The sequence below is a fragment of the Cryptococcus depauperatus genome, chromosome 2 (assembly GCF_001720195.1).
Source record: "Cryptococcus depauperatus CBS 7841 chromosome 2, complete sequence".
Lineage (NCBI taxonomy): Eukaryota > Fungi > Basidiomycota > Tremellomycetes > Tremellales > Cryptococcaceae > Cryptococcus > Cryptococcus depauperatus.
Genome location: NC_089469.1, coordinates 2094823 through 2122327, shown reverse-complemented (window position 1 = coordinate 2122327; position 27505 = coordinate 2094823). Strand labels below are relative to the sequence as shown.

At 43.9% G+C, this 27505-nt stretch overlaps 9 protein-coding genes across 9 annotated transcripts; 4 read left to right on the top strand and 5 right to left on the bottom strand.

The window, feature by feature from the left end:
• Positions 1–216: 216 nt before the first annotated feature.
• Positions 217–3540, bottom strand: L203_102128 (uncharacterized protein; the record flags this gene model as incomplete). Its single annotated transcript, XM_066211556.1, has 15 exons — positions 217–285; positions 336–805; positions 859–979; positions 1034–1125; positions 1174–1184; positions 1237–1550; positions 1609–1624; positions 1672–1794; positions 1848–1973; positions 2075–2112; positions 2193–2380; positions 2430–2567; positions 2619–2673; positions 2723–3210; positions 3258–3540. 15 exons carry the CDS (start codon positions 3538–3540, stop codon positions 217–219), a joined length of 2532 nt encoding a protein of 843 aa, XP_066067653.1.
• Positions 3541–3724: 184 nt separating this feature from the next.
• Positions 3725–6113, top strand: L203_102127 (uncharacterized protein; the record flags this gene model as incomplete). The annotated part of the gene is made up of 7 exons (XM_066211555.1): positions 3725–3868; positions 3918–4046; positions 4097–4513; positions 4569–5023; positions 5080–5508; positions 5559–5921; positions 5972–6113. 7 exons carry the CDS (start codon positions 3725–3727, stop codon positions 6111–6113), a joined length of 2079 nt encoding a protein of 692 aa, XP_066067652.1.
• Positions 6114–8618: 2505 nt separating this feature from the next.
• On the bottom strand, positions 8619–10689 carry L203_102126 (uncharacterized protein; the record flags this gene model as incomplete). Its single annotated transcript, XM_066211554.1, has 8 exons — positions 8619–8705; positions 8765–8823; positions 8894–9023; positions 9090–9693; positions 9742–9800; positions 9847–10159; positions 10223–10464; positions 10516–10689. The coding sequence occupies 8 exons, from the start codon at positions 10687–10689 to the stop codon at positions 8619–8621; spliced, it is 1668 nt and encodes a 555-aa protein (XP_066067651.1).
• Positions 10690–11043: 354 nt separating this feature from the next.
• L203_102125 (uncharacterized protein) lies at positions 11044–11826 on the top strand (the record flags this gene model as incomplete). Its single annotated transcript, XM_066211553.1, has 6 exons — positions 11044–11081; positions 11159–11275; positions 11449–11537; positions 11601–11628; positions 11693–11708; positions 11761–11826. 6 exons carry the CDS (start codon positions 11044–11046, stop codon positions 11824–11826), a joined length of 354 nt encoding a protein of 117 aa, XP_066067650.1.
• Positions 11827–12029: 203 nt separating this feature from the next.
• L203_102124 (uncharacterized protein) lies at positions 12030–14079 on the bottom strand (the record flags this gene model as incomplete). The annotated part of the gene is made up of 5 exons (XM_066211552.1): positions 12030–12428; positions 12497–12653; positions 12715–13117; positions 13176–13437; positions 13501–14079. 5 exons carry the CDS (start codon positions 14077–14079, stop codon positions 12030–12032), a joined length of 1800 nt encoding a protein of 599 aa, XP_066067649.1.
• A 204-nt stretch (positions 14080–14283) lies between these two features.
• L203_102123 (uncharacterized protein) lies at positions 14284–19636 on the top strand (the record flags this gene model as incomplete). The annotated part of the gene is made up of 18 exons (XM_066211551.1): positions 14284–15287; positions 15353–15512; positions 15559–15736; positions 15798–16273; positions 16343–16462; positions 16514–16572; positions 16623–16837; positions 16900–17098; positions 17159–17497; positions 17559–17632; positions 17689–17896; positions 17956–18071; positions 18132–18242; positions 18304–18402; positions 18449–18554; positions 18609–19094; positions 19156–19469; positions 19530–19636. 18 exons carry the CDS (start codon positions 14284–14286, stop codon positions 19634–19636), a joined length of 4371 nt encoding a protein of 1456 aa, XP_066067648.1.
• Positions 19637–19694: 58 nt separating this feature from the next.
• Positions 19695–22652, bottom strand: L203_102122 (uncharacterized protein; the record flags this gene model as incomplete). The annotated part of the gene is made up of 7 exons (XM_066211550.1): positions 19695–21333; positions 21383–21641; positions 21706–22022; positions 22079–22256; positions 22313–22403; positions 22447–22521; positions 22572–22652. The coding sequence occupies 7 exons, from the start codon at positions 22650–22652 to the stop codon at positions 19695–19697; spliced, it is 2640 nt and encodes an 879-aa protein (XP_066067647.1).
• Positions 22653–22830: 178 nt separating this feature from the next.
• On the top strand, positions 22831–24153 carry L203_102121 (uncharacterized protein; the record flags this gene model as incomplete). The annotated part of the gene is made up of 4 exons (XM_066211549.1): positions 22831–23135; positions 23194–23268; positions 23319–23774; positions 23826–24153. 4 exons carry the CDS (start codon positions 22831–22833, stop codon positions 24151–24153), a joined length of 1164 nt encoding a protein of 387 aa, XP_066067646.1.
• A 75-nt stretch (positions 24154–24228) lies between these two features.
• On the bottom strand, positions 24229–26610 carry L203_102120 (uncharacterized protein; the record flags this gene model as incomplete). The annotated part of the gene is made up of 12 exons (XM_066211548.1): positions 24229–24572; positions 24631–24842; positions 24888–24970; positions 25017–25073; positions 25119–25166; positions 25215–25249; positions 25297–25414; positions 25842–25931; positions 25978–26185; positions 26229–26289; positions 26335–26433; positions 26481–26610. The coding sequence occupies 12 exons, from the start codon at positions 26608–26610 to the stop codon at positions 24229–24231; spliced, it is 1485 nt and encodes a 494-aa protein (XP_066067645.1).
• Positions 26611–27505: the final 895 nt, after the last annotated feature.

Below are 27505 nucleotides of genomic sequence, written 5' to 3'. Positions count from 1 at the left end.
TTTGGTTTTGCAAGTCAATTCAAGAAAGTCCAAATGGTTGTATATTGCATCTATTTGACATGCTGATCAAACATTCGTTATAATGACTGGCGAGAAACTAGATAATGAAACTCTAGTATCTTACTCTTACCAGTTCTACGAGAATCAATCTGTTGTATCAATGACACTTCCTGTACCATTTTCTAGAAATTCAATATTGATCAATATCTTCTGATATTAGACATAAATCGCGAGCGTATAAGGATTGACAGAGAGCCAATCGCCTTCAGTCAGCCATTTCAGATCCTAGTTCAGATATGAGCGCCGTGTGTGAAAGATGGCCCAAGACGACGTACCGCACAAAAGTTGATAGGCATATCGACGAGATGCCCTTTGATCTTGCTCAGTTCCTCCTTGACTTGTTGCACAGTTAGAGTCTTGTCAATGATATGGCCAACGGAAACACCAGCATGAGGCTGGAGATACTCTTTATAATCTTCCCAGTTTCTTATATGGTCATTGGGAAGCGGCCGGAAAACCTTTTCAAAAGCGTCTCTATTGGTGTAAGCAGTGTTGAACCACAAATCGAGGAACTCATCGGAGAGGACGTCTTCGACCTTTTTGTCTTCGGGTGAACCAAAGTCATACATGTGAGGGATAGGTACAGAGTGCATGGCGGCAGTAGGTTGGCTCTTCTCGTCAAAAGGTGGTTGAGGAGGCAAGAGTCCAAGGTGTTCGCGCATAAGAGATCGTCGAAGAGTGGTAGCATATCTTGAGGCCATATATTTCTTGCCATCCATGACTGACTCAACCATATCAGAGTCCTCTGGCGTGTGTACGTCAATTATGTGAAAGCGGCTCGTAAGAAGAGATACTAACCAATGACAAGTGCAATCTCTGAGTCATGATCACCGTTCATGGATCTATCATTGATGTTTGCGCTACCACAAATGACTCGACGGTCGTCTACAATCATGATCTTGCTGTGAATGTAGCAAAGCTGCAACAGCAGGATAAATATCCAACTGGATGTAAAAGGCTTATGAACACATACCTCTGAGATAAAGCAAGACAATTCTTCTTCTTCCGTACCTTCCCACTGCTCATCAAACAGAGTAGTTTTATCTTGCATGGCATGTTGGCCAACTGTTTTGTCATCAGAGGCCTATTCACCTGTGCGAGCTAATAGCCTACCATTGTCAGAACTATGAGAAACATCAGTGAGGATCGAGGTATTATAGATTGTATATCACTTACATATGCGCATCATCATTCTTTGCAGCATTCTGAAATCTCTTCAAGATATCTTCAGCCTCCTTTATTGTTTTGGGCAATGTGATAGCCTTCTCAACCATATCCTTTTTGCCGATCTGGTCAGCTCCAGTAAGCTGATCATGAGGTTGTTCAATGTTGACAACTTCATCTGCTTTGCCGGTTACATCATCAGACCCAATATAGAGTTTGGCTAACGCCACTTGGGCCTCATGAAACGAAATCCCAGACTCTTCTTCCATTGCTTTGATACGAACTCTAGGATTATTTATTCGATCATATGAACGGAGGTTCCAAAACTATCAGAAGATAATCAGCTATAGCATGTATTATGTTTCGTTTCCGAATAAGCCATACTGAAATGTACTCAGTCCTATGCAGATAATTTAGTGCTAATTATCTTTGGAGTTATCAACATACGGATCATAGCCAGCTTCGCGAACCATTTCAAAGATTGAAGCACTTCCTCGATTAATCGTGCGGTACTGCGCCTCCATGATTGCCTTGATGCCAGGTTGAGATTGAATATCACCGGGAAAGGCGCTAAGCAAGCGTCATCAGAACTTGTAGACGTTCATAATGTCACGAAAGCTCACGGCACCGCAGGAACCAGAATGAGTATCTTAAACTTTCTTCCATCTTTGGCAGCGGAGATTATTCTCTCGGCGAGAGCACGACCGATTTGATTTTCGACGGGCTGACCAGTCTTACAGCTTGAAATGCTGTGGAGCGAATCAGCTTGTATACCATACTAGTCGAGATATCTCGATGCTTACACTAAGGAATGTCAGCTGCTATCGTAACGGTAAATAAAGAAACTTACAAAACTGGTTTTCTATATAGATATAGTGATTTGCCTCCCTAATCAAACCGATATAAGCCTGTTGAATGCTATCTTCCGTCAAGATACCGTGACTCCAATCGGCTGAGCTCCTGAGTACCTGCACTTTGCTAGTTCCGTGAGGCACAGGCTCATCTGCTCTAGGGTGATCGGACGGAGGAAAGTGGTAAGGATGGAAAAATTGCTTTCCAGCATCCCTCCATTCAGAAAGGTGGGGATGATTGAGACGAAACTCATTGCGTTGGACAATATTTTCTTCATCATTTCGGGAACGAACATCGTCCCAGGCTACGAAATGCGTCAGAAGGCAGATGTGGTAGATTGACTTTTAGCGCACGATGTGGAAGAGAAAGCCATTCCATTCTGTGGTCATGTTTGTACTTAAACTTTTTGACAAAGTTCCATCGTTCACAAAAATGCTGCACTAGATCGACAACAGAAGGTCCAATCATAGTCAACGAGACATCATGCCATGCTGTATATGTCGTGAGTTGCATATTCCAACAGAAGGAGGGGTAGCACTTACGCATTCTGGGAGTGTCCTGAATGGCCAAAGCATTAGAGGTATATTTATCCACAGTCTGTCTTTGTTTAGCCTTACTCTGAGAAGATATATCTACATAGACCTACTTGAAAGTCCATAACTCTGGAATTATTGTAGTCTTGACCAGGAAACAAGGTTCTCCAAAATTCTGTTGGATGGACATCTGCAAGAGGATGATTGTGGGTGTCCCATCGCCCGAAGCAAGCGTCCATCCCGCCCATTGCGGCAATTGTATTGTCCACAATACATAATTTTTCGTGATGAGAGAAATAGTAAACAAGCTCTCCACCACTGTGGTCTGGGTGACGCATTACGCTGATATTGCGATGGAGATCCTCAAGAGCATGTTTGGTATGCTTTGATGAGAGGCTCATAGACAGCTCAATCTCCTTGTATACTTGGATATATATTTGGACACCTTGCTCTGCCTTCTTCTTGAGTAATTTGTCAAGGCGCCATTCTGGAAAGAGAGCTGCTGGACGACGAAGTTGCAACTCTGGGGAAAGCCACCAATCAAGGATCATGATACACTCTTTGGCGGAATCAATAGCCTCTGACAAAGCCCAGAAGTAGTCTGCGTCTCATTGTCAGATCAAGTCGCTACAGCACCGAATATCATACCATGTCCATCGACATGCCATTTGACGAGGTTACCATTCCTTTCTCCAGCAAAACTGCGGAACCTATGCAAATCCCTAATAGCCTCCATTTTGGCATCGTTCTCCTTTTCCCATTCCTCATCATGCCTGTGATTAGGATTCCAGGTGGTACTAATAGCGATGCCTAGACGGGAAAAGTCTGACCCAAGGTGATCTACCTTCTCACGGAGTTTCGTAAAGTGGCTTTGCTTTGTGGACTTTTCAGCATGCATGGCATTGTGCGCATCGGATGCTGGAGCTGCCATGCTGCTTGTTTCCTCAATATTAAAAATAAGATAAAAGAAAGAGAAAGAAAAGATAAATAATTGAAAGCTTTTGATAAGCGAACCAATTTAAAGGAGTTACATCATACTTGCAATAATTACGTAATTACAAGACGCGTCGATTGTACTTTATTATTTTATTTCTTTCTATTCACTCATTCTTCAAATGCCAGTCATTCACCCGCCTTCTAATGATCTCAAACCGTCAGAAACGACCTATACAAATGCGTATGCCTCTATAGTATCTCGCGCAAGGCGAACGACAGATTCAGGCTCAGGAGGTGTGGTCATTATGGCCGGTACAGACGTCGTAAGTGATATGCTATGGAGAAGAAGCTCAGAAGCTCAGCACTACAAAGGATGGGGTACTGGGAGCAAGGATGCTGTGTTCTCTTCTAAACGATGATGATGTGCCCTATCGACTGGTGCCAATCAGCGGAGTTGGAGAGTTGGAAATTAAATGTAAAGAGTCTCTTGTCTCGGAAGAAGTTTGTTCCTTCTTTTCTCAAAAGATTGAGATGTAATAACTCAAGCTTAGCTGCATACTCTCATGTTCATTTCCCTTGGATCACTCCTTACCTTGACAGAATTTTTCAATCTTCCCACATCCGTCCATCTCCATGTAATTGACGCACATCGCCCATGGAACTTGAGTAATCTCTTCGACATTGATTTCAATAATGATGGAACAGAAGCTCACGGGAAGATATGGGTATGGGGCGATGGAGAAGAATTTTCAGATACAATGGAGCAATTGAGGAAAAGTTATGAGGCTTTGCAATTTGGTCCAGCATCAGACTCTGATGACTCTAGCAATGATGAGTCAGAAGAGGCAGAAGAAGAAGAGGTACAAGAGGAGGAGGAAGGTCCAGATACTGAAGGAGACGAGCCATCAAGAAAGAGAAGGAAAAATGATTCGCTATCATCAAAACCGAAGAGAGATGGAGATGGAATGGTAGGCTCGGATATCACATTATACAATAGGATCACTGACTATAATGACATGGTAGCCTCGGAAACTACCAAAAGCTGCTAAAGCAGCTCATCAGGATCGTGTTGCTCGATACTATGATCATGGTACATTTCATGGTCAATCTGTTGCGCTTTCAATATATCTTCTTGCGACTGTTCTCGAACGTGCAAATAACGACACCTTGTGGTATTCAATTCTTGCTGTGACTCATCAATACATCACTTCCCACATCGATAGAGATCAATATGAGCTATACTATGACCTATTTTTGGATGAAGTAGTGAGGTTAAATCATGAGCCTGAACCTGGAGCAGCGAAAGCGCCCGATCCAGATAATAGAAACATTTCCAAAAGCGAGGAACTTAGATTCATGCTTTACAGACATTGGGATCTATATAATGCGATGCTGCATAGTGGATATGTTGCCGGTCGACTTGGTATTTGGAAGGAAAAAGGACGCAACAGGCTCCGTGGCTTGCTCGCCAAGATGGGGTGAGCATCGACTTGGCGCCATCTCTGTCACCTGCCCTTTGCTGACACGATAACAGCTATTCCATACAACAGTGCAACCAAACTTGGTCCCATATGGATATGGAGCTCAAAAGGCAATTACCAGAAATCCTTGAACGTGTAGGGCCGGAGTACGGCCTCATCGAGCTTACCTATCCTTCTTTCACCCGCGCCTATGGCTTCCAACTCTCTTTAATTTCTGCCGCTGACGCCGTGGAGGTTATCTCATCACTTTTAGACGTAGCAGTTGGTATTCGATTAGAAGTAGAAAGAGAAGGCGGTAAGGGCGGCGGCGAGTGGTTTGGTGGCTCAACAAGGTGGGTTGTGGAGTCGAAAGAAGCGGAAAGGAGGAACTCAATACCAGAGAAAAAGGATGAGGGAGAGGATCGAGAAGGAGAGGAACAAGGGAAGAAAGATCAAAACTGGCATGTGACTAACTTTTGGATTGCATATGATGCCTGCGACGAGTACGCTAGAAAATTCACGTCGTTTATGAATCGGCTGACTGCAGCTGTAGTGTTTCTCTTTTACGACGCTCTTTGCCGTTGGCAATGGCTCTTCATCGCGCTATTATTCGGGCAGGCTCTGATCTTTTGGACAAATCTGTCATACGTACTCTGCGCAACTTCCGTCTCGCTATCCTATCAGAAGGGCCCGATCTCAAACTATTCACTCATCCATCACCGTTATCTCGCCTAGCTCTGTGGCTTGTGGATGCAACAAGAGATAAATGGGTGGAAAAATTGAACAAACAAAACCTGCGTAACGGTGGAAAAGTGAAGAGTTTGCCGTTTGTGGTCGCTTGTTTGAATGAGGAAAAAGGAACATTTTCTGTCGTAGGTATCACTGGCGCTCCAGAATATGGTGATGTGAAGAAAAAGCAAGCCTCCCAATCTATCATGAACGAAGTGAGGCTAATAGAAACGATAGCAAATTCGGTTTGGCTTTTGAGCAAGCTGCTGATCATTCCAACGCTTCAACGAGTCTTGATATGTTTGAAACATCAGTCATCGAAGTCGCACGAGATGACCTGCAATCTTTTATTGAACACTTGCATTTACACTCTGTATGATTGCATAACATGACAAACAGGATACTTTCATGAAAACATGAAGCGCATTGTCATCTTCTCTATTCTATAACGCTAAGCATGCTTGCTTTAATCCATCAAGTCTACAACTTCATTTTTCTCACAGTACAACTTACCGTTCTAAGTCTTTATCTTTCTTTGCTGATTCGACAAATATTTCCCATCTAAGGCTGTTCTTTTAACATGGACTTGATCAACACCCTATCTCTCTGGAATTTAGGTATTGATATCTGCCTTTTATGGTGCACTGCTACGCGAGCCAACAGATGTAACCTTGGAAGCAAAGGACAAGGTTCTATATCCAATCCAAACAAGACAATTCTCTGCACTCATCAACCGTTATCTCATATTCCTTCATCAATTCGGAACATTCGTGGTTCAACTCTGATATCAACTACTCAATCGTCTTTTTCCTCTCTCTATCTTTTCCTGCAGCTTGTTATTCTACCCATTGTTCTCGTCGTTGATTGCTCCCTCCTCAAGAGGTGGAAGAATCCTTTAACTGTCCACGAAGGTCGAATACTATCCCTTTCAATGACAGGCTGATCTGGAACATTAGCGGATTGATGTATGCGAGATGAATATACCCGTCTTTAGACATATTAGATGAGCTGGCAATTGCTTCGTAGACCTGATAGAGGTGCCTCTTTGCGAAGGTTTATGAGTTTTTCTCGATGAGTGAGGTTATCTCTCTCGTTGATAGTGTTGTTAATATTCACGAAATGGCCCCCTTCAAGATTGGGGTTGATATCCTGGGGAAGCATATCTGAATCTCCTGACATCACTGAGTCACTTGCTGTCTATGGTTGCTGAGTAGGCATATGATCATAACCACTCTTGTTCCTGCTTTCGTTGTCAGGCAATAACCTATCAATAATTTCCCATTTGCTGAAGATATAAATCATCTTCACTTTGACTCCTGGAGGCGGGATCACTGGGCCCAACCCTCGCCATGAAGTTTGACTTCTTCAAAGTTTTCCTATTGCTGAAAAATAATGCTGATACCGCCAAAAGTGTCCCACCACTTTTCATGTGTTAAATATCGCACCAAATCAATGTTTAAAGAGGAATAATCCACCAAAAATTGACGAGGCTAGATTATCTGAGGAAGATGACTAGCCCAGAGCATGACGAGGATCCGGGGTGATTGTGGCTGGAGAAGTTTTGAATGAAGGGAGGGAATTCTAAATGGTTTATAAGTGAGCTGGTCGACAAAGACAGGCTGAGGGATTTTGCTAGCCAGCTTCAGACTAGTTCTCGAAGGGTAAATATTCAAAACCAGAGTTTTGACCAGCTTAACGCTTGAATCTTTTTCTCAGGCGTCTTAATAGACCCGCTCTTTGCCCTTTTGGCCCAAAACAAACCGAGCTTACCTTTACGGTGTATCTTGACTCCCCAAGGCAAGGATAGAAATCTTTGAAGCCAATCGTCTTAACAGACATGTACATGCGTGTAGAGCACGAGGGTGATCAGCTTGTAGTAAGCAATGGAACATCTCTGATGAGTAGCCAATGCGGCCAGAAAGTCTCTTTCTTTGAGAAGATTCAAGATGATATGAAGAAGGTCATATAACAAAGTGACGCGATTGGTCTCGATACGTCTCGGATCTCTGAAATCTATAGATGTTCTATCAGCAGAAATCAACCCGGATAAGATATGAACTTACTGTATGTTCATGGCACCAATTATATCAGTCTTCAGCCTGTTACTCTTTTTCCAAAATTCTTGAAATAGATGTAAGAGAGAAAGAATAAATAATACACTTTACACTTTTTATTAAACCTTCCAGAATCAACCCGATAATTTCTGTGGTTGACAGCCTAAATATGCCTCTTCTCTGGTATGCCGCCTATAACTCTATCAATGATCTACGTTTCGAGGAAAAAGAACTTGCTCATTTTTTCTCATGCGTCAAAGTATTCCCACAATCCACATGTCCTTAATCTTCAAGTTTGTATGTATGCCAGCCCAATGGGTTGTTGCCAACTGCTGGATAAATTTGTTGGGTTGTATGGGGCAGCTTGTTGCCATTTCTTATGCTTCGCCATGTGAATCTGCGTATATACAGACTGGATCATCGTTTGTATTGTGTAGAGAGACGGCTCCAAGGAAGGCAGAGTCAATGCGATAGGGTCAGAGCTTTGCTTACCGGCGAGAAAGATTAATTAAAGTCATGAATATGAAATCTCATGGCTAAGAGAATCTTGTATGTGAGCGTCATTGGACGGGACAGCAGCATCAAGGGTAATAACGGCGCAAGAGATAGGTGTGACGTTTTTGTAGTAAAGTAGGATTGTCAGTAATGGGGCATGGTCTATGAGAGTCGACTGTAGAGTGTCAAGATTCATCTCGTCCAGAAACATATACAATCTGAAGGTGAGCGTTTCCCTGGATTCTATGCATGAAAAGGTCTTTATGTTCCCTCTCACATACTCCCATTATTACAGCTGGGAGACGTGACTCTGGCAAGCTTGCTGTTGAATGAGATCAAGCGGTCTCGCTCTCTTTAACCTTAATCTCTTCAAGAGCAGAGTCGACCTTTTTCACCTCGCCTTCATCACCCTCCTCAGGAAGCTATAGGAAGAAGGTTATTGATTAACAGAGCACAGCTATGATTTCAAGGCACGACACACCTGTTCTCCATGATCAATCACCTTTTCTGGTCCAGTGATGGCACCTTCGATAGCGACAGCTACAAAAACGTGAAGAGTAGATCAGTGTATGCCATAATGAAAAGAGGCCTGCTTGATCAGAGCACATACTATGCAAAGGCTCGCGAACACCACCTTTCTCTCCCTCTTCATCGGTTTCATCATCAGCTTTGTCTTCAGCCAATGTATCGTTCTTTCTCAGCAATTTGGCGACAATTCTTTCAACACGTTCAATCTCGGCCTATAGATAAGGAGTGCACAATAATATTAATCACCGTGGCCCCTGGGAACACACCGACCGACGCACCTTGGTCTTGGCTGTAGAGTTGGCCTCAAACCAAGCCTTTTTAGTCTCCAGATCATCGACGGTTCTCTGTACATCATCTTTGTTGCTTGGCGGAGAGATACCCAAGCTCAAGAGGGTGCTGAGGAGAGTCATGGGCAAGTTAACAGCAGCGTCCTTACTGCCGCTGGCGCCTTCGCTAGCAGGCGTAGCCGTACCAGAACCGCCTCCGTTACCACCCTTCTTCCCCTTCTTTTTCCCCTTTCCGCTTCCACCAAAGAAACCATTCAAATTATCGTCATCCTTCTTCTTTAACATCATTCCTTTGAAAGCATCCTCATCCACTTTTCGAATCTCAAGTTGCTTTACGCCTTCGACAATGGCAGACGCACCGCTGTTGCTTTTGCCCCCAGCGTGGGTCGAGGGGATCTCGCCAGAGCCGTATTTACCTTTAAGCCAATTAATGAGGACGCCACAGTCTTCAATCTCAGAAGCATAAGCTGGGGTACGAGCTTCTTCTCGGAGTCGAGTGATTTCCTCTTTACGACGCTCAGATTCTTCTCGGGCTTTTTCAGCCTTGAAACGTTCTTGACGAGCTTGACGATCAGCTTGAATCTTTGCATAATACCTTAAGTGTTCTTTCAGTCGTATTCTGACAGGACGGAATTGAGCTCACTTATCGTTTTCTTCCCTCCATTTCTGAGCAGACTGGCGCTTTTTGGCGTAAAGTTCATCCTGCACCATGTTTAAATGATGTAAATAGGATCAAGAAAAGACAAACCATTTCGGCAGAATACTTGTTTCTCTCGTCAAACAACTTGCCCTTCTCCTCAAATGCCTTGTTACCTTCCTCCCTTAATTCATCCATCTCTTTTTTCACTTGATCAAATTTTTCGGCAACCCTCTTTGCCTCTGGGTCGTCCAATTGCTTCTTAACCTCTTCAATCTTGGCCTTGTCGGCAGCGATAGCCACTTCGACCGATTCAAGAGATTCAATCGTCTTTCGGGAACGACGGAGAGTGGTAATTTCTTGGAGAGCCTTTTTCTCATCGACGAGCTTCAAATTTCCAGACTCAACCTGCCTTTCCAAAGTACTGCATATATTAAATGAGTTTAATCAGTTCAACCTCGTGTATTAATGAAAGCAGTTCACATACGCGATCCTATCGTCAACTTCGTCCACACTCTTGTATGCCAATTTTCCCCTAGAGCCCTGTAACTCCTTAATTTTCTTCTGTATACCTTCCTGCAACCTCTTCATCTCATCAAAAAGCTTGTTCCTGTCGCCTTTAAATTTGGACTGCTCCGTACGTAGGCCTTCAAGCTCAGCCTTGAGAGCGGATCGACGGTCGTTGGATCCAGGAGCTTGAGAAAGGGCAATTCGAGAGCGCACTGCGTCCTGCAACTAAAGTCACTCGACACGAAAACAAATCATTAACCAGATACGTACAAGCTTTACTTTAACAGCAGCAATTTCCTTGTTAATTTCATCTTGCTCAACATTATACTTGCTCTGATCAGGTTTCGCTAGATGCCCGATTTGCTTTTTGTCGTTTTTTACTGTAGAGGCAATCTGCAGAGGCTTGACAGCGGTGGGTTTCTGGGAGGTGGTGGGAGGCGGCATGCTGCTGGGTGTTTTGAGTGATTTTTTTTTTGCCTAGTAGAAGAAGAAAAGCAACATCAAAAGTCCAAGGAATTGCCAGATACCCAAGGACAAAAAGTGTGACGTGGCAGTTGTAATCAATTGTAATTGGAGTACAAAAAGTTCCTAATGCATGATTAGTATTGAGTAATCCATTAAAACTACAAGAGAGTGAAAAAGATTATGCATACATGTTGAAAAATGAATAATAAAGGTAGAGTCCAATTTGGCATGCCTAATGAATAGTGAACATAATCGGGCGCCTAACTCCAACTGGTCATCTACACTTCACAATCGTTTTGAATTGTCATTTTGTCTTTATCGTCTACATAAAAAATGTCTTCTCCTCCTACAGCCTTTTCAAAAGCTCACAGGTATATATTGAGAGCCTTTGTTTTAAACCGAAAATGATTTTGCTATAAGAAGCGAGACTGACTATCGTGTACTATAGACTTTACGTCAAGTCGCTCTACAAGCGATACCTTACAAACGCACTCAACTGGTACATCAGGAGAGATTTGTGGAGACAAAAGGCTATTGAGATTAGAGCAGAGTTTGAGAGGAACAGGTGAGTTGGATAGGTCATCTGGTTGGGATAGTAGATTTTTTTTGTGAGAGGTTTGGAATGATGCTGTGGGCTATATTGCTGGATCTTTGCAGCTGACTTATCAACGAATCTGCTCCTCATGGACGCTCCAAGTACTACACTATCGGATCTTGGAATTTACTAATCATTTATAGAAACATCACTGACCCGAGAGCCCTCGCTATCGTCCTTGAGCAGGCTGAAGAGAAGCTGGCCAAAAGGCTTCATCCCGACCCATATCGACGTATGTTTACAGTTTTTCTGTGTACAATATAATTGCATTGATACTGACTGTTGGTCATCCTAGCTCCTCTATTCCCCGACGGTACCAAGTGGTTAGTCTGGTTGCTTTCCTTTTATCGTACATCTACTGACGCTCTTATTTTCATCTGCCAATAGGGAGCGAAACATCCCTGTATGTCGCCTCAAATCTATAACCCTAAGTTGGGAACTTACGCCTTACCTAGCCCCGTATGTTCACTGCCGAGGAAAAAGCCGAATCTTTAGCCCATTACTACCCTCCTCGATACTAATGATAGTTTGGAGAGCTGTCTCAAGAAGAGAATATGCATAGGTGAAATTGAATTTGGCTAGTCCATAAGAGAGGAGACACAAGCCTTGATTTGAATGGTACCATTTACAGAGCAAAACGATAGGAAGGAAAAGTGAGATAAGAATCTTGCTAAGCACCAGACAAGAAAACTGTAAGTTGATATCCTGCAACAAATCTACTGCATTACAATCTACTCCGCCAAAATCCAAATTTTCCCTGCTTGCCCTCAAATTCATCCTTCCACTTGAGCCACCATTGTGCCCCGAGTACTTTAAGATCATCTCTCAAATCTTGCGACACCATTTTGAACGCCTCGCTCATGAGTTTTAACCTCTCTTCGGAATCTTGCTGGAAGGACATGATGCTCTCCGCAATACGCTCCAGGTATATTGGTAGTTGATGGGTAGCTATATAGGGAGCGACACGAATCTCTATTATATGTGTGGCAAGCGATGAGGGTAGAGCAGAGAGATGATGGAGACACATTGATACGGAGGCAAAGTTGCGAGCTGAGGCATAAGAAGCGATTTGAGGGAGAGCCTGTATGAGTTGATCTGAGGTGATGTTGTCCGAATTTGCTTGCTAGAGACAATAGGTGACAATTGGAACATCATCAGACACGTTGAATTTCGATGACAAAAAGAACATACTTTGATAAGAATTTTGAGATAATTTGGCAGGAGGCAATCGAAAAAAGCGGCCTGTGGATTATCTGTCTGTAATCCCTCCGAAGAAGACTTGAGGAGAGTGAGAAAAAGAGCATGAGCTGCGTCAAAACTGTGCTGGTGTTCTGGCCGATGAGCATGTCTAAATGATGATTAACAAGTCAATGCCAGCGCCCTCGACAGCAAAAGTCTTATGAGCTCACTTTTCCGCCAAAGGAAGAAGCAATCCAATTGACCGATTGCCCAGTTGGTGAATTAACTCATCCCCCAACAACAAGATATAAGCTGATCTGGCGTTCGTCATTCGTTGATATTTCAAAGTACTGAATAGATTTTCCGAGGTATGTACATCACCTCTTTCACTGATGAAATCAAGACAACCGTACAAGACGCGATAATAAAGCTCGTAATCGTCTACATTGCTGTCACCTAGAAATGCAAAAGAGGCGAGTGAAATGAGGATCTGGGTAGCCAGTTCAATAGCAAACGAAGCAGTTTCATGTGATTGAACATCCTGAAGAGTCTCGACGATGGTAAAAGTCGGAATAAGCAAGACTGAGAATGTCATCCTGTCATTCTGATTAATATTGAAGCTGAGGTCTTGCGCTGTGAGCAGGTATCAGCAAACGAGTCCTACACAGGCCAGCTACACAAAGCAACACACGTATTTCACTGGTTTGACCATCTTGACAGTTTTGTTGTCTCATCTCCAATCTTTCTCCAGTTGCTCTCATCCTAGAGCAAAATCTCTGCATACTCTCCAACGCATGTAGTCTGCTTGAAGGACCTCCAGACGCGAGGACTTTGAAAGCGCGAGATAGAGCCCGACCAAGGCCGTCTGCATCTGATGACGAGTCTAGGTCCTCTTTGGGTCTGTCTGGGTTAATCTCATCATACAAGTGACATTCAATACCCTCAATTAATTTCTACAAAACACGTCTTTGGTTAGAATGTGATTGCAACAAGAAGCTCAAGACTTTGAGACGTACCAAAACATCAAGGGTTCTCAGTCTGGCCAAATCAACATAAGGCAAGGCTTCAAACAGAATACTACTTATTTTGTTCTGTTCCATCTCCATACACTTTGCCAGGTCGAGCACGACACACTCCTCCACCTTAATCCTTGAGTTTCCCCAGTTAATGGCTGAAGCGTCCACACTGTCAAATCCTTGAATGAGCCCTACTAGAAGGTGCGCCTTTCCAATGCCCAAAGAGACACAGCTCATAGCTTTGACGACATCTTCAAGCCACTGTCTCGCCATTCTAGACATCCTCCATACTTTGAACGAGACATCCTTCTCTTCCAATACCGTGACAAGCGACAATACAGAGAGCCTGATTGCATCTCTCACTTCAGAACAAGAGATATTCGGTATATTCCACAAGGATTCTGATTCCATAAGCGAAAGGCAAAACCTTTGTAATGACTGTCCTCTTAGACGAGACAGAAAATGGGTGATGGCACCGAGGAGGATCTGAGGAGGAAGTGAAATGGGTGTCGGAGAACGAACAAGGCCGACAAAATCTGGCAGTATTGATTGTAACTCATCTTCATAATTTGTAGACATTGTCAAATAATTTGTATCTTTTCTTGTTTTGTTTATAAAGTCAAAAGATAAATAAATGATGAACCGGTTGTAGAAAGAGCATCAACGGAGATTATTATATCTCCGTAACCATGAATACGGCCACCTCCGCTTCTTATCTCCATTTCTTTCTTGAAATGTTTAAAGTCTTTAGAAAGTAAGAAAAGAGGTAAATAAGGGCTGAACATGGAAAGGAAACGTATAGATCCACTGAGAATACCATTTCTGGTTGACACGACATTACCAACAGAGTGGTCAGGCCACGCTCTTCCAGTCTCGCCAACACATATCGCCCAGTGGACAGTTGCTGAGACCCAAGCAGGCCCCTCCAAATATACGGCTTTGGCGGGCAGAGATAATACAATATGGGTGGTAGCTTATCCTGGAGCCTCCGCTGACCTTTACGGCAAGCAAACAGAGCCTTTGGATGGTAGACTATCATTGCCATCGGATCCATCCACCTCTGAGCAAGGCCCAGAGGTCCAACCGCCAACTTTTACCTATCCGAGGACATCCACTCCATCTACTCCGGGGTCTTTAAAAGGCTCAGCTGTGTTCTCTCCGCCACCGCCAACACACCAATTGCCTACCGCAACATTGTCCTCCGCAACGGTTTCTGCTGCCCCACCAGATCAACATTGTTACCCGAACGGCGGGCTGGACCATCAAGAGTTGATGGAACAACTACGTAATCAACAAGGGGCCAGGGAAGGGAGTACACCTCTAAATTTCGGAGGTATGGGTCGTAGGGGGTTGACCGGTCTACATGGTCAGGCTGAGCAGGAATCAGGAGTCGTTTCACCAAGATCATCCATATCCACGTCTACAGATGCTACAGGCACCGGTATATTGAAGCTATGGGCGAGGAATACTCGGTCAAGTGACGACGAGAGAAACAAGGAACTTCGAGAAAAGATGGAAGAGAAAGAGGTCGAGCGTGTAATGGAAAAGGGAAGGTTGGATGGGCAAAGAGAACAAGAGGAAAGGAGAGTAGTCGGAGAAGCTATTGATAAAAACCCAGCTCATGAAGAAGATTTTCAAATTTCAGATGACCATTGGAAGAATCATGGTTGTGATTGGAAAGACAAGAAGGTTTGGAGAATAGTACTTCGGGAAGCAGGAAGAGGAAAGATTGTACAGCTAAAGGTCCTGGGTGAATTAGGTTTGCTGTGCGTCTTGAGAGACGAAGGGTGGGTTCTATTAAACCTTTGGTGGTAGTATGGATAGCAATGCTTGATGTTGATATGACTGCTAGGCTGTTGGATATCTTCTCTTTGTCCAACTTACAGTCCGTTGACTCTTTGGACCTGGAGGGTCCTAAAGTACGACTTCCTAAAGACCCATCAAGCAGCAAAGCGCCTCAGCTTGGCAATTATTGGTCTTGGAGAGGTCTTCATCTGGTTCGAAAAGACTCAGTCAGGCATTTCATGGAGTATTTTTACAAGCTAATCTGTCTTGTAGAATTCTTTGTTCTTTGTCCATGCCTTACCTTGGTTATGTGACGGTCCAAGTCCAAACGGAGAAGTGACGCGTGTAATTGGTTTAACATTTGACGGTTCTAAATTTGAACTACTGGAGCCCGTCGTTCAGCTTGATTTACCCGAAAAAGGCGATGTTGGTTTCTGCTCTGATAGCGGAGGTACGTCAAACACTTCTGTATATTTATGTAGAGAAGTTATCTGAGCAACAATCTCGAGCAGGAAGCTACCTTATTCATGCGACTCCCATGTCATTGAAGTCTTATAGTATTATTACTGCAGTCCCTTCTTCCTCTTCAAGTCTCTTTCCAATACATTCAGGCCAACCACGTATTTCTTCAGTTGCGTATCCTCGCTCACAAACACCCAATCCCGAGTCTTCAGACCCATCAATCACTCTTCTCCGCAAATCCGCTTCATCCTCTCACCTTGCTCCTGCTTCACTTTCCTCTTTATCTGACCGATATTCGCATCTTAGAAATCATGGAGATAAAGAAAAAAGTTTCGCAAGACTCCTTGCCAGGCGCGAATGGAGCAAGAAAACGAGAGATGCCGAGAAGTATGACGAGAAAATGTCAGCTGTGAGATTAGGACAGAGCCAAGAAGTTGAGAGGGATGGATACGGCCATTGGGCGAATATAAGCCTGGAAAGTGACGGGCATGGAGCGGGATGGGCTGAAAACGGAGACAGTGTGGATGTGTGTTCTTCTTTGTTCCTTTTTTTGGACAAGTTGTTTGCCTAAACTGATACATGCGAATAAATATAGATTTTCAAATGCGATGGGAGATCAATGTGGGTAAAGGGCTCTATCTCCCTAAGCGACCAAGGTCGAGTGCGAGATGTGGCATTTTTAAAAAGCTGGGAAAGGGTGGTGCTTTTGTATCAAGTACTTTACTCTGGTTTCAATTTTTAGGCAAAGACTCTAATGATTGCATAGAGCAACAAGTTGGAGGTATGGTCTCGAGAAAAAAATCCCAGAAAAGAGGCTAGACTCAAGTATGCCTATTACTAGATTGTCACATTGCCTCTGACCTTCTTGATATTAGGTATCGAAGAGTCAGCAAATTGGACGATGTGAAAGCAATTCTTCTTACAGGCACACATCGCCTATTAGTAGCTTGCAGTGACTGTCTTCAAGCTTTCGAACTTCAAAAAGATCAAAAATCCTCCATTCTCTTGAAGTTTTCATCTCTTGAGGGAAACAGCGAATCCTTCAGCCACATTTTGCCCTCTAGCTTGGAAGATGCCTTTGTATCTGATTGTTAGTTCATTACGCCCGATACTGGTTGTTATTTCAAGCTCACGCGAACTGGATTTATGTAGCTCGAGGCAGCGTATATCGCTACCCGCTAGATCTAGCCATTACTCAATCACCGCCTCCCAAGGATAAGAATCAACTCAACGTTGGCCGACTGGAAGCAGCAGTAACATGTATGAAGATCGTTCAAAAAAACGAGTATGGAGCAAGGAGATATCTGGTTGCTGGCGATGAAGATGGCGTTATAAGAGTATGGACAGTAGAGTAAGTCGCGATATTCTAACCCTTTAAAAGATTGACTATATATCTGACATTAACCATAAGCGATTTTGGATTTTGCGGTTCCTGGACTCTATTTGAATGCCCCGTTCGATCATCCACTCTTTTAAACATGCCCCAAGCAGGATCAATACGAGGATCTTTGATGTGCGCATCCGAAGCTGGGACTATTGGCCTTATTTCCCTTGACAATATGGAGCTTCTTTACCTCATCCCGGCAGCTCGCACCCCTCTTCGACAGATCTATATCTCCCAGAAAGATATATTAATTGCCTATGCAAACGGGAAAGCAAGAGTATGGAACACTGAAACACAAGAATTTAGGAGATCCACTTCTCTTGATGCAGGGGAAGATATGTTGCAAAATGGTGATTGGGCTCTTGTGTGAGTTCAGACATAGTGTGATTAGGCAATGTAAACCAAGCTGACACTTGGATAATCTTAGTGCCATGGAGGAAGGTGGTGTGCCCATGGCTCTAGAAGCGGGGGTGATTCAGCCAGGATCTCTAAGTCAACTGGGTACCTAGCTTTCTCCAGTGAATGCTCTTCTGTTCACTGACATAAACTACAAACAGGCCGTCTGTTAGTCCTCAATCTGCGCGAATTTGGAGAGTGGCTTCACTCGTCTAGAAATAACCCCAGACATAGTCCACTATCAGCACTTCGCACTCTTCTATCAGTATTTCTCACTTGGGGTGTGAGTGATATCACCGATCAAACATGTATGGAGTGCTTGAGCATACGCAAGCCACTGAAATCAAGTGTTACTGGATATGGTGTCAAGTGAGGATGACAGCAAAAGAAGGGCTATCAGGATAGTTGTACTAATGTGTTTGGTTTAGTTCGCAAACGATTGGTTTTGTCCAAGGAATTGAAGCATGGAGAATGTCCAAAACATTGACAGGCTTGAGGCAATTGACAATAATTGCCCTTCTTAGGCCTTTCTTAGATTCCCCAGGTGCATTTTCCTACCTTGAATCATGATGATTGTTGATAGGCCCATTCGCTAATTCTGTAGATCATGAGAAATGGGCTGCAGAAATTATTGCTTTTTATGCTGCCTCTTTACCTGCTACTATACTCGAACCTGAACTTGATTTCTTTGCGTCTTTTTACATGGATCCATGCCGTAAGTCGTTTTCTTTCGTTTTTCTTGTTTTTTCCCTGACGGATATCATATGCTTGTGTAGCGGATGTACACATGGCTTCTCGAATATTGTTTGCTGCAAGGGTTAACAAATTGGTAGAAGCTGAGATCGAAGACATTGTAGCTGCGAGAGAGAATGATTGTGAGTCTATTGTCATTAATCAACTTTAATCACTGATTGCAATTAGTGCCAATACACCAACCAGATACAAGCCATTTCATCCAAACTGCTGTAAATGCACTGACTGTACTGGGTGGAATTGCTCTACAGAGATATCAATGCATGAAACCATGGCGAGTTCCTTCACCTTTCCAAAAACTGACTACCGTTTCTAACACAATGTTTAGTACTCTTAAGGCCATTGCCGAATCAATTAATATGTATCTTCATCAACCTCTATGTGTTCAATTATCTCTTGCGATAGAGCTATGCTCAAAAGGATTTACAACATGGCAGACTTACGTCGACCCTTCTGACCTTCTACGTAGGCTTTTTTACCTTGCCACAAATAAAGAATTGCCATCCATAACATCTCAATCCTCGACATCATTAGCCGCTCAAGCCCGACTAGCTGTGCTTCACGTGGCCTCTTCAAATGCGCCACTTTTTATGTCAACATTGTCTATGGACATTCTCGATGCAAAGAGCACAGAGGCAAGAAGTAGTATAATGAAATTATGTGTCTTTATGGCCAGAAAGAAGCCTGCAGTGCTGGAAAATGGGCTACCAAGAATTGCTGAGGCTGTAGTCAAGAGTCTGGATCCCAACGTAGCCAAGATGAGGGATGATGTTTGGCAAGTTGCTACTGTCATTTTGAACGAACTTGTCCAGGCGTAAGCACAATGTCTTTTTTTCGGTTCGCGTACAGTGTGTAACCAAAGACTTTTCTTCTAGTTTTTCTACCATTGATTTTCACAGTGGAACACAGAGATTGGCGGTCGGAACTCAAGAAGGAGCAGTGATCATGTATGATCTCAAAACTGCCTCCCGAGTATATGTTCTCGAACCCCATAAATTTCCAGTCTCGGCCATTTGTTTCTCCCCTGATGGTCGGCGATTGCTCACTGTCTCGATAGAAGAAGGTTCAGTCACGGTTTGGAAAGTTGGGAGTAGCTTGAGTGGATTCTTTAGTGTTGGAGGACCACCTAGGCAGGGCGGTAAGACGGGTGAACCCTTCAAGCGTATCGGTTTCATGAGAGCAGATAATCGCAAGTATCATTTTCCTACCCACTCTTCATCATATAAGTTGACTTTGTGGTTTTCTGCAGGACCCCTTGATTCAACAGCAGCCTTGAGCGATGTTCAAATCATGTGGCTGAGTGCAAGACAAGCTAGAGTCAAAATTAAAGAAACAGCATTAACATTTGAAACCTAAATGTAGCACATAGGAATAATGACATGTAAATATAATGCGATTGAGTGTCGTGACAATGTCACATAAAGTCTGCTGCTCCCTTTCTCCCAGCCATCCTTGGGTTGTTTACCAACTTTTCCACCCACTCACCCTTCATGTCTTGTTCTTCCTTAACCATTTCGTGTTTGACTTTTGATTTCTTGCTATTTCGGGTGTTGACATCTTCTTCGAGTGCTCTGGCACGTTTTCGCTTCTTTTCTTCTCTTTCCCTATTTCCTGCTCCCACCCTTTCTGTTTCCTGTCCCTCCTCTCCTTCATCTCCGATGCTAAACGAGAGGACACTCTTCTGCTTCTTCTTCTCTTTTCTCTCTCCCTTTTTCTCTTCTCTACTCTTCTTGTCCTTGTCTTTGTTACGAGGGGTAAATACAGGCTTAAACGTAGTCAAGTCAACTGTCCCTTCCTCGTCCAATTTCCTAGGTGGAAATGGATCCACTCCTACCATTGTCTTTGCTTCTTCTGCTGCCTCGCCGCCCTCTTCTTTCGTATCTAACTCATCCTCAACTTCATCCTCTTCATCGTCTGCAAAGACAGCTTTGAATATATCAATGCTGGGTTTGGTGTATGTTAATGTATCGCGACCTTGATTGATATCATCCGCCATACCGACTTCTGCTAGACTCTTAGGTACTCGGTCGCCTGAAAGTTCTGAAGCTGACGCTAGTGTGGACGATTGAGTAGTAGATTTTTGCGATGAAGATTCTTGATAGATGAACTTAGATTCCCAACTTGAGTCATTAGCCGGTAGCGGCAACGCATTCACTCCTTTTCCCTCTGTGCTAGATTTACCAGCAATTTCGGCATTCAATGCGGGTGGTCCTTCTGGATGTGGATCTTGAACTCCAAAGCGCCTGCAGACGAGTTTGACAGGATACCATTGCCTCGTCTCCCTTGTCATCTTACCATACAGCCCATCGTTTGCCGCTTGCTCCCGGGGCGTCAAATGTTTCTCTCTCACTTTAACCTCATCCTCTTCCTTGGGCTTTTCCATTTCGGCTTTAGCTTTTTCGGTGTCGTAGATATGAAGGCCGGGTCGGGCTTGTTTCATGTCTGAAGTAGCAAGAGAAGACGAAGCAGAAGTGAAACGTGACGACATGGCAAATGACATGGGTTTGAATATTCTGGCAGAGGAAGCAAAACTTTGAAGCTCGGTGTTGATTTGGTCAATTGAGGATGAAGGGAGAATTGAAGGATTGGGTTGCTTAGTGTTGTATGTCTGAGAGAGTAAATAGGATTTATATCGCTCCTGCTTGGCCGGGTCGTCTCCATAAGGAATAAAACCTTTGAGCGCAGCTGACGCTGTGCGAGGGGAAAGAGGTGGAATTTCAACCTCTGTAGCGGCTGGTCTTGGAGTTATTTCAGGAACAGGCTCAATGGATAAAGCGGCTGGTGGTTGAGCTTTGACAGACTCTACTACAGATGCCAGACGCTCGCGATCTTTTTCCGAGAGATACTCAAAAATAGACTTAGCCTGCAATGTACGTCTTTCCTCTCCCAAAGCAGCGCCGCGCTGCTCGTGAGTCAGGGATTTGCCTGGCACCCCGCCAATAACAGATTTATTTTCTAATTTCTGGCCTGGCTGTTCGTCCCACTTGCGAGTGGTACCCCAGACACGGGCTGGACGCGGTCTCCAATTTGCAGGTACATCGGGAAAAGGAAACCTGTAAGAGTCGGTAAGCAAAAATCGAGTTGTCTGAAGAAGGCAATAACCATTTATCTTGTGGTACACCCTTTGGGTCAAGCATGAATCCAACTAGTACCAATCTTCCATCATGCCATCTATCTTGGCTGTTATCTGCAGCCTTTCCAACTGATCTGGTGCCTTTACTTATTCCAGGTTTAGCAAGACCACCCATAACAACTACATCATCGTTCTCGTCTTCGTGCTCGAAAGCCAGTCGAGAGGATGATGAAGGTCCAATTGCATAGGGGTCGTCATCGTCTTTATCCATATATGTTGGGCCAGCTGCTAGTGACACAATGTGCAGTTTAGTATCTCACGGTGGCGAATAGTGAGGGATAAGGCGACTTACGCAATTTGACAATACCCCTTCCTTTTTGAAACCCAAGTCCATGTTTATCCTCCTTGGGATCGTACACCAACAACTTGACATCCCTTGGAGCGAATGTATGCTTCCCAGCTTCATCTCCTTCTTCCTCATCATCCCTTCCATTTTCGGATCGGACTCTCGAAGGTGTATGTCCAAGTCTGCTCTGTTGCAGACGGAGTTTGCGAAGCGTTACGCGAGGACCTATACCCTGACCTGCCCTCCAGCCTAGCTTCTGAAGAATTTTGGCGCCAATTGTGGATTGAGTCGGCATTATCAGCGATTCTAGCGCAGAAGGTAGGCTAGCAATCATTAGTAACTATACTCGTTTCAGGCTGAATGCAAAGAAAAAACACACTTATCCTCTAGAGGTTTCCTCGTTCCTGCAAAAGCTTCTTCCTGAAATATATCTGTGTTCTCCAGCTTTCGTTCTTCCTTCATTTGCTGTAAATCTTCCTCGTCCATAAAATCCTCTGGCCGCTGGGCTTTTTGGGCACGATTCGACCGAGACGACTTGAATGTCGATGGTGTCCATCCTTCATCCAGTCTCAGTCAGCCTATCATTTCAAAGACACAGTAAAGCGAAAATCACCCTCTTTTGATCCTACCGAGTTAAAGTAACCAGCGGAAAAACCACCTGTAAATGCACCATGAAACCGCCGCCGGCCTTGCTCATCGCGAACCTTGGACACATAAGCGCAACTCTTCGCGACTCCTATAAGATACCTCTTGTTTCCATTCCGGCACATATTCCAGCTTGTCTCTCTTCGTATCTGCAAGCGCTGGCAACGGTGTTCCGATCTACCCCATCTCAGTATCAGTCGAATTGGTAAGTGTGCCGTCGAGCCTACTTGAACAAACGACTCATTGAGATATGCACTCTTGGTGTTTATTTGGTCTAATTCCAGCTTATGTTTGAGTCGAGAAGTCATTTTTGTATTTCTAAAGTGAAATTATAATCAAGTTGACATTTTTGATTGCAAGTCGTAATAAAGTAACTCAAGGTATGGAGATTGATGATATCTCCGTCATTTGACCAACTATTTTACAACAGTTCCAATTTAGCATTTCTTTTACTTTTGACAAACTCCAAAAAAAGAAAGAATAATTATGGCTTCGGTACATCCATCACGATTGGGACTTGTCCCAGGTGCGCGCCAGCAAGGCCAACAGCAGCCGCAAGCAGAGAACAGAGGAGAGCACCATGCTCACCCTGGTCAGGGGCGAAGAGCCTCCCCGTCATATCAACCATATCAGTCCAATCATCCGCCTCGTCAAGGTGGTGGGAATGGTTTTGGTTATGGATCAAGGGAAGGCTTGAGAATGTCTGGTCCATCCGGCCCAACGAGATCACCGAGAAGGGGTGGGTGGCAGAATCCCCCTCCAAGGTTTAATGGTCCTACCGACTTTGAAGCGTAAGTCATCTTGGTTTTGGATGGTTCAAGTCTGATACTGATTCTAAATGTATGGTAGGAGACGGCAAGAACGCAACAATAGTACATTATCCGTCTGGCCTCCTTCACCAAAAGAACCTTTTGTAGATGAAGAGTAAGTCTGATTTTTAGATCCATCTCGATCAATCTTAGCATTTATGGTAGGGAGCGCAAACTGCAAAGTAAAAGACATCATTCAAAATCAAAATCTTCCCGACATCGCTCTTCAAAATCTAAACGTAAACATCAAAAATATTCTGATTCCTCTTCAACAGAGTCTGAAGAGGAGGAACGAAGGAGAAGACGACGGAGGCGGCGCGAAAAGGAGAAAGAGCGTGAAATAGAGAGAGAGAGTGATAAGAGAAAGGACGAAAACTATGACGAGGAAGATGAACAAGACAAGGAGCACTCAAAAAGGAGAAGGAAGAGGAGCAAGAGTGAAAACGAGGATGATGAACATGCTTGGATCGAAAAAAATACAGGAAAGGCAGCTGTTCCGATGCCAGCCCAAATACAAGAACCCACTTCAGATTCAGTGCCCCTACTTGCTGTCGAGTATGAGGACGTTGAAGTTGGGCCACAGCTTCCTAAAGAAGTGCAAGAGAAATACGATAAATCCGCGTCAGTCTTCTTTTTTCTCATTTGACTACTGACTCATTGTCTTTTATTTAGGTTCCACAACATGCTTCGAGGTGAAGGAGAAGCCATGGCGGCGTATGCGGAGTCTGGCCGACGTATACCACGAAGAGGTGAAATTGGTCTGGATTCCGACACCATCGCTGCTTTTGAGCAATCTGGTTATGTCATGTCTGGTTCTCGTCACCAGCGTATGAATGCTGTCCGATTGAGAAAGGAAAACCAAGTTATCAACGAAGCGGAAAAGAGGGCAATACTCAAGATGCAGCGAGAAGAGAAATTGAAAAAGGAAGGTGCCATCGTCAGTCAATTCAAAGAGATGATTGATGAAAATTTGAGAAAGCAAGAATCGAACGGACAATAATGGGATGTTTCTGAAGGTGTCTACGTACGTTGACAGAATGTTGCCCGTATTTGCGAGTTGCATGCATGTTTCCCCTTAATCCTCATCCATTCTGTCATCTTGTGCTTGCCCCTTTTGTGTACTCAGATCATCCAGCGCATCCAAGAAAGCCTTGACGCTATTCTTTGCATTGTCTGGCAAACCCAACTCTGTCATCAGCTGACCAGACAATGCTCTATTGCGAAGAGCTTGATCGAGAGCTCCAATTGCTTCATTGTATTGCGGTGTAGTGAGAATGGATACAAGGTCATCTGCATTGGGGGTTTCCGAAAGTATCGAATCGGGAGGAAGAAGGGGAACCACAGCAGCGACAAGTTTGGAATGCTGTTTGATTCGGTCAGAGATGACAGACGGGGATAGCACTTCATTGAGATGGGAGTCTTGTTAAATTCTCCCATTAGCACATGCCTCGAGCTCTTCAGTGATTGTTGACCTTACCATGATCAAATTGGCCAAGGACCCCGGCCTGAGCAAATACAACAAACAGCCTTGCTGCATTTTCCTTGTTTGCACCATCAGAGACAGAAGAGGAAGTACTAGCGGAGGCAGAGGCAGGCGCAGGCTCCGGGTTAGAAAGACGAGGGGCACCTGGCGTAGGAGGCCAGTCGCGTTCTGGAGTCTGCTCGGGTAGAGGAGCATTACCGGGCCGCCTGTTTGTGACAATTTAGCCAAGGTCACAGGAGAGAGTTACACACTGGTAAGAGGGATCCTGCAAGAGAGCGTTGATATCTACCTGAGCCCGAAGGTCACCCTGTATGTCTCGTCGCTGAAACCAAAACTGAATCAAAGGTCAGAATTGAATGATGATAGTTGGACATGCGCACAAAGTATTTTTGGTTGGAACTGTTAAATTTGAGGATATGTGTACGCCCCGTTGGGTCCTGCATGTATTTCAGCGTGTATACCAGCATTCCTTATAGACATACCTGAGATACGCTTTCAAAAGTCGCTTCGCCAGGAAAGATGATGAGCTCCTGTGACCCTTGTCAGTAACTCTTCTGACCCCAAACAGTTTCCTCTACATCTTCAACTCTGTTGCTCTCCCTCGATTTCCAGGCTATACATATGTCAGTATTCCCTTTATCACCCAACAATCTATCGTACAAAAGTGCATCAAGTCGTCTTCAAGCCTCATCAGAACCAAGCCCTTTTCAGCCTGCGGGTCAACCCAGTTCGAGTTTTCGTCACGACGATGACATCTTCCTGCTGGCACTGAGATAAGCTGAGGCATAATGTTTAGAATTAGGATACAAATGCAAGTATCAAAAGAGAAAAGAGAAAACTTGGATAAATAGTTACGACGCGTAGTCTCAAAAATGGCGGCGATCGCCGTCACCGTTAATCCAGAAGTGAAAGAATCGGCCAAGCAACGGTGTACAATGGTAGTAAGAGGTTTAATGGTGACGACCAGATATTCTGTTTGTCCATTATGACTCTGGCAACAGAGTGATTTATTGGGTGTAGCGATAGAGGTGTTAGATACCTTGCCTGTCTGTTGTAAAGTTATAATTGACTTTTGACCTGCATAGCAAAATGCAAAAGGTCAAGATTAGAAAACAGGGCTACAAAGTCACTCTATTGTTCTTGCTATACACTCTGCTATTCCGAGACTAGTGATTTACTATCAGCTCTCTATCTCTTGGACATACGCATGCCGTCAAATTTCGAACAATCTCTTCTGCCAACGCGCGAGCTTCTCTCTGCGTCACAAATTGGCTGAAAAAGAACAATAGTCTGGCCTATGCCGTGCATTAGTATGAACAGACATACGAAGAGAAAACCTACGCGGATGAAATTGATGAGTACAGGGACAACAGGGGAAAGCACAGCGATAGTGGAAATACCCCACGAAGCTAAAAGCAATGCAATAACGTCTGGGTTGGGTTTTCGTCCAGGATAATTGCGAAGTCTCGGAAGTGATGAGAACAAGTGTTTATATCTGATGCAGGCCCAGATGATAGACAAAAAGAACGTTATAGGAGGCAAACCGTCGCTAGCATTTCGTCAGCAGCCGCCCAAGCAACCACAAAATTTACCCTCGGGCGAGCTTTGTTTGTAGGCGAAGGGAGAGAAAGCACAGGACAACATCAGCCATAACTTCAAAGCGTTAGCTTTGCCCATCTCATCTTATACCAAACTTGCAGAGTGAAACATGCTGGGCAAGTGTCATTGGCGCCATATTCTTACGCAACATCCTCTCTGCCTTGACTCTATCAGTCCAATCTCTCTGAGATCCTAACACTTGAAGTCTCGTCAGCTAATATCTACTACTTTGCCATCTCACTCACAAACGGGCAGAGTCCTGGGCATGTAGCCAATCGTAGTATCCTCCGTTTGAGTCTCTGTTGCTGGGAGTTGCAAAGAAGAAATGGAAGAAGTTTGATCGTTGTCGATACAACCAAAGTTTCCTTGAACCATTTGGTAAAAAGTATAGTGGCAAAATGGAAAGAGAGTTACAAAATGGCCATCAACTGAGATAAAGTGTGGAAAGTAGGAAAAGTGATGACGCAACTTTCCTTTGGCGTTTAATTATCATCATACTAGTAATATTGTATTATACTAATGCATCATTTGTAATATCTATTAATGCTTTTTTTCTAATGCCATCAGAAATTTACTTGGCCTAAATAATAATGAACAAACGCTCTAACTTGATTTACTATTTTATTGCCTGTATCTTCTTTTTATATATACCTTATTGTTCGCTATTCATGGCACTATATGCCACCAAATTATGTATACAGCATCCTGACATGCCTGGTTGTAGTTTGATTCCAAGTATGCAAACTCTTGGCAACTACAATTGCTTCACCTCGCTCAAACATTGTCTCTGTAGTCTTGAAGATAGTTTCCTACTAGACTTAATTTTATGCTGTCTGTGTCTGCCCTCATAGGTCAAAGCACAAAAAGAGAGAGTTGAAATTAAATCCAATAACTCCCTGGACTGTCGCGCACTTTTGGTTACTATTCATGGTCAGTTGAGAATCAGCAGAATTATGTGCTTGATCTGCTGGACGAAAGAGCGCAATCTGACCTGGTTCCAACTATTGTCCCAGGTTGTAACAGGATTTTTTGTATGTATAATATAGCTCTCTTCTGGTAGCTGTGGTCTAAAAGAAGAGGTCTGCTTGGTTTCTGAAAGCTGTTGCAATGTGACTGCTCCCTAATACAAGCAATTGTTTCACTGGCCATTGACAAGGACTTCTCACTCTTTGACACTTCTGCACATAAGCTAAAGGGTATCAAACAACTTGTACAGCTCGAAAGTTCCCTTTTGAGCAGTAAGCTCAGTAAATATGTCCTTGATCATCAT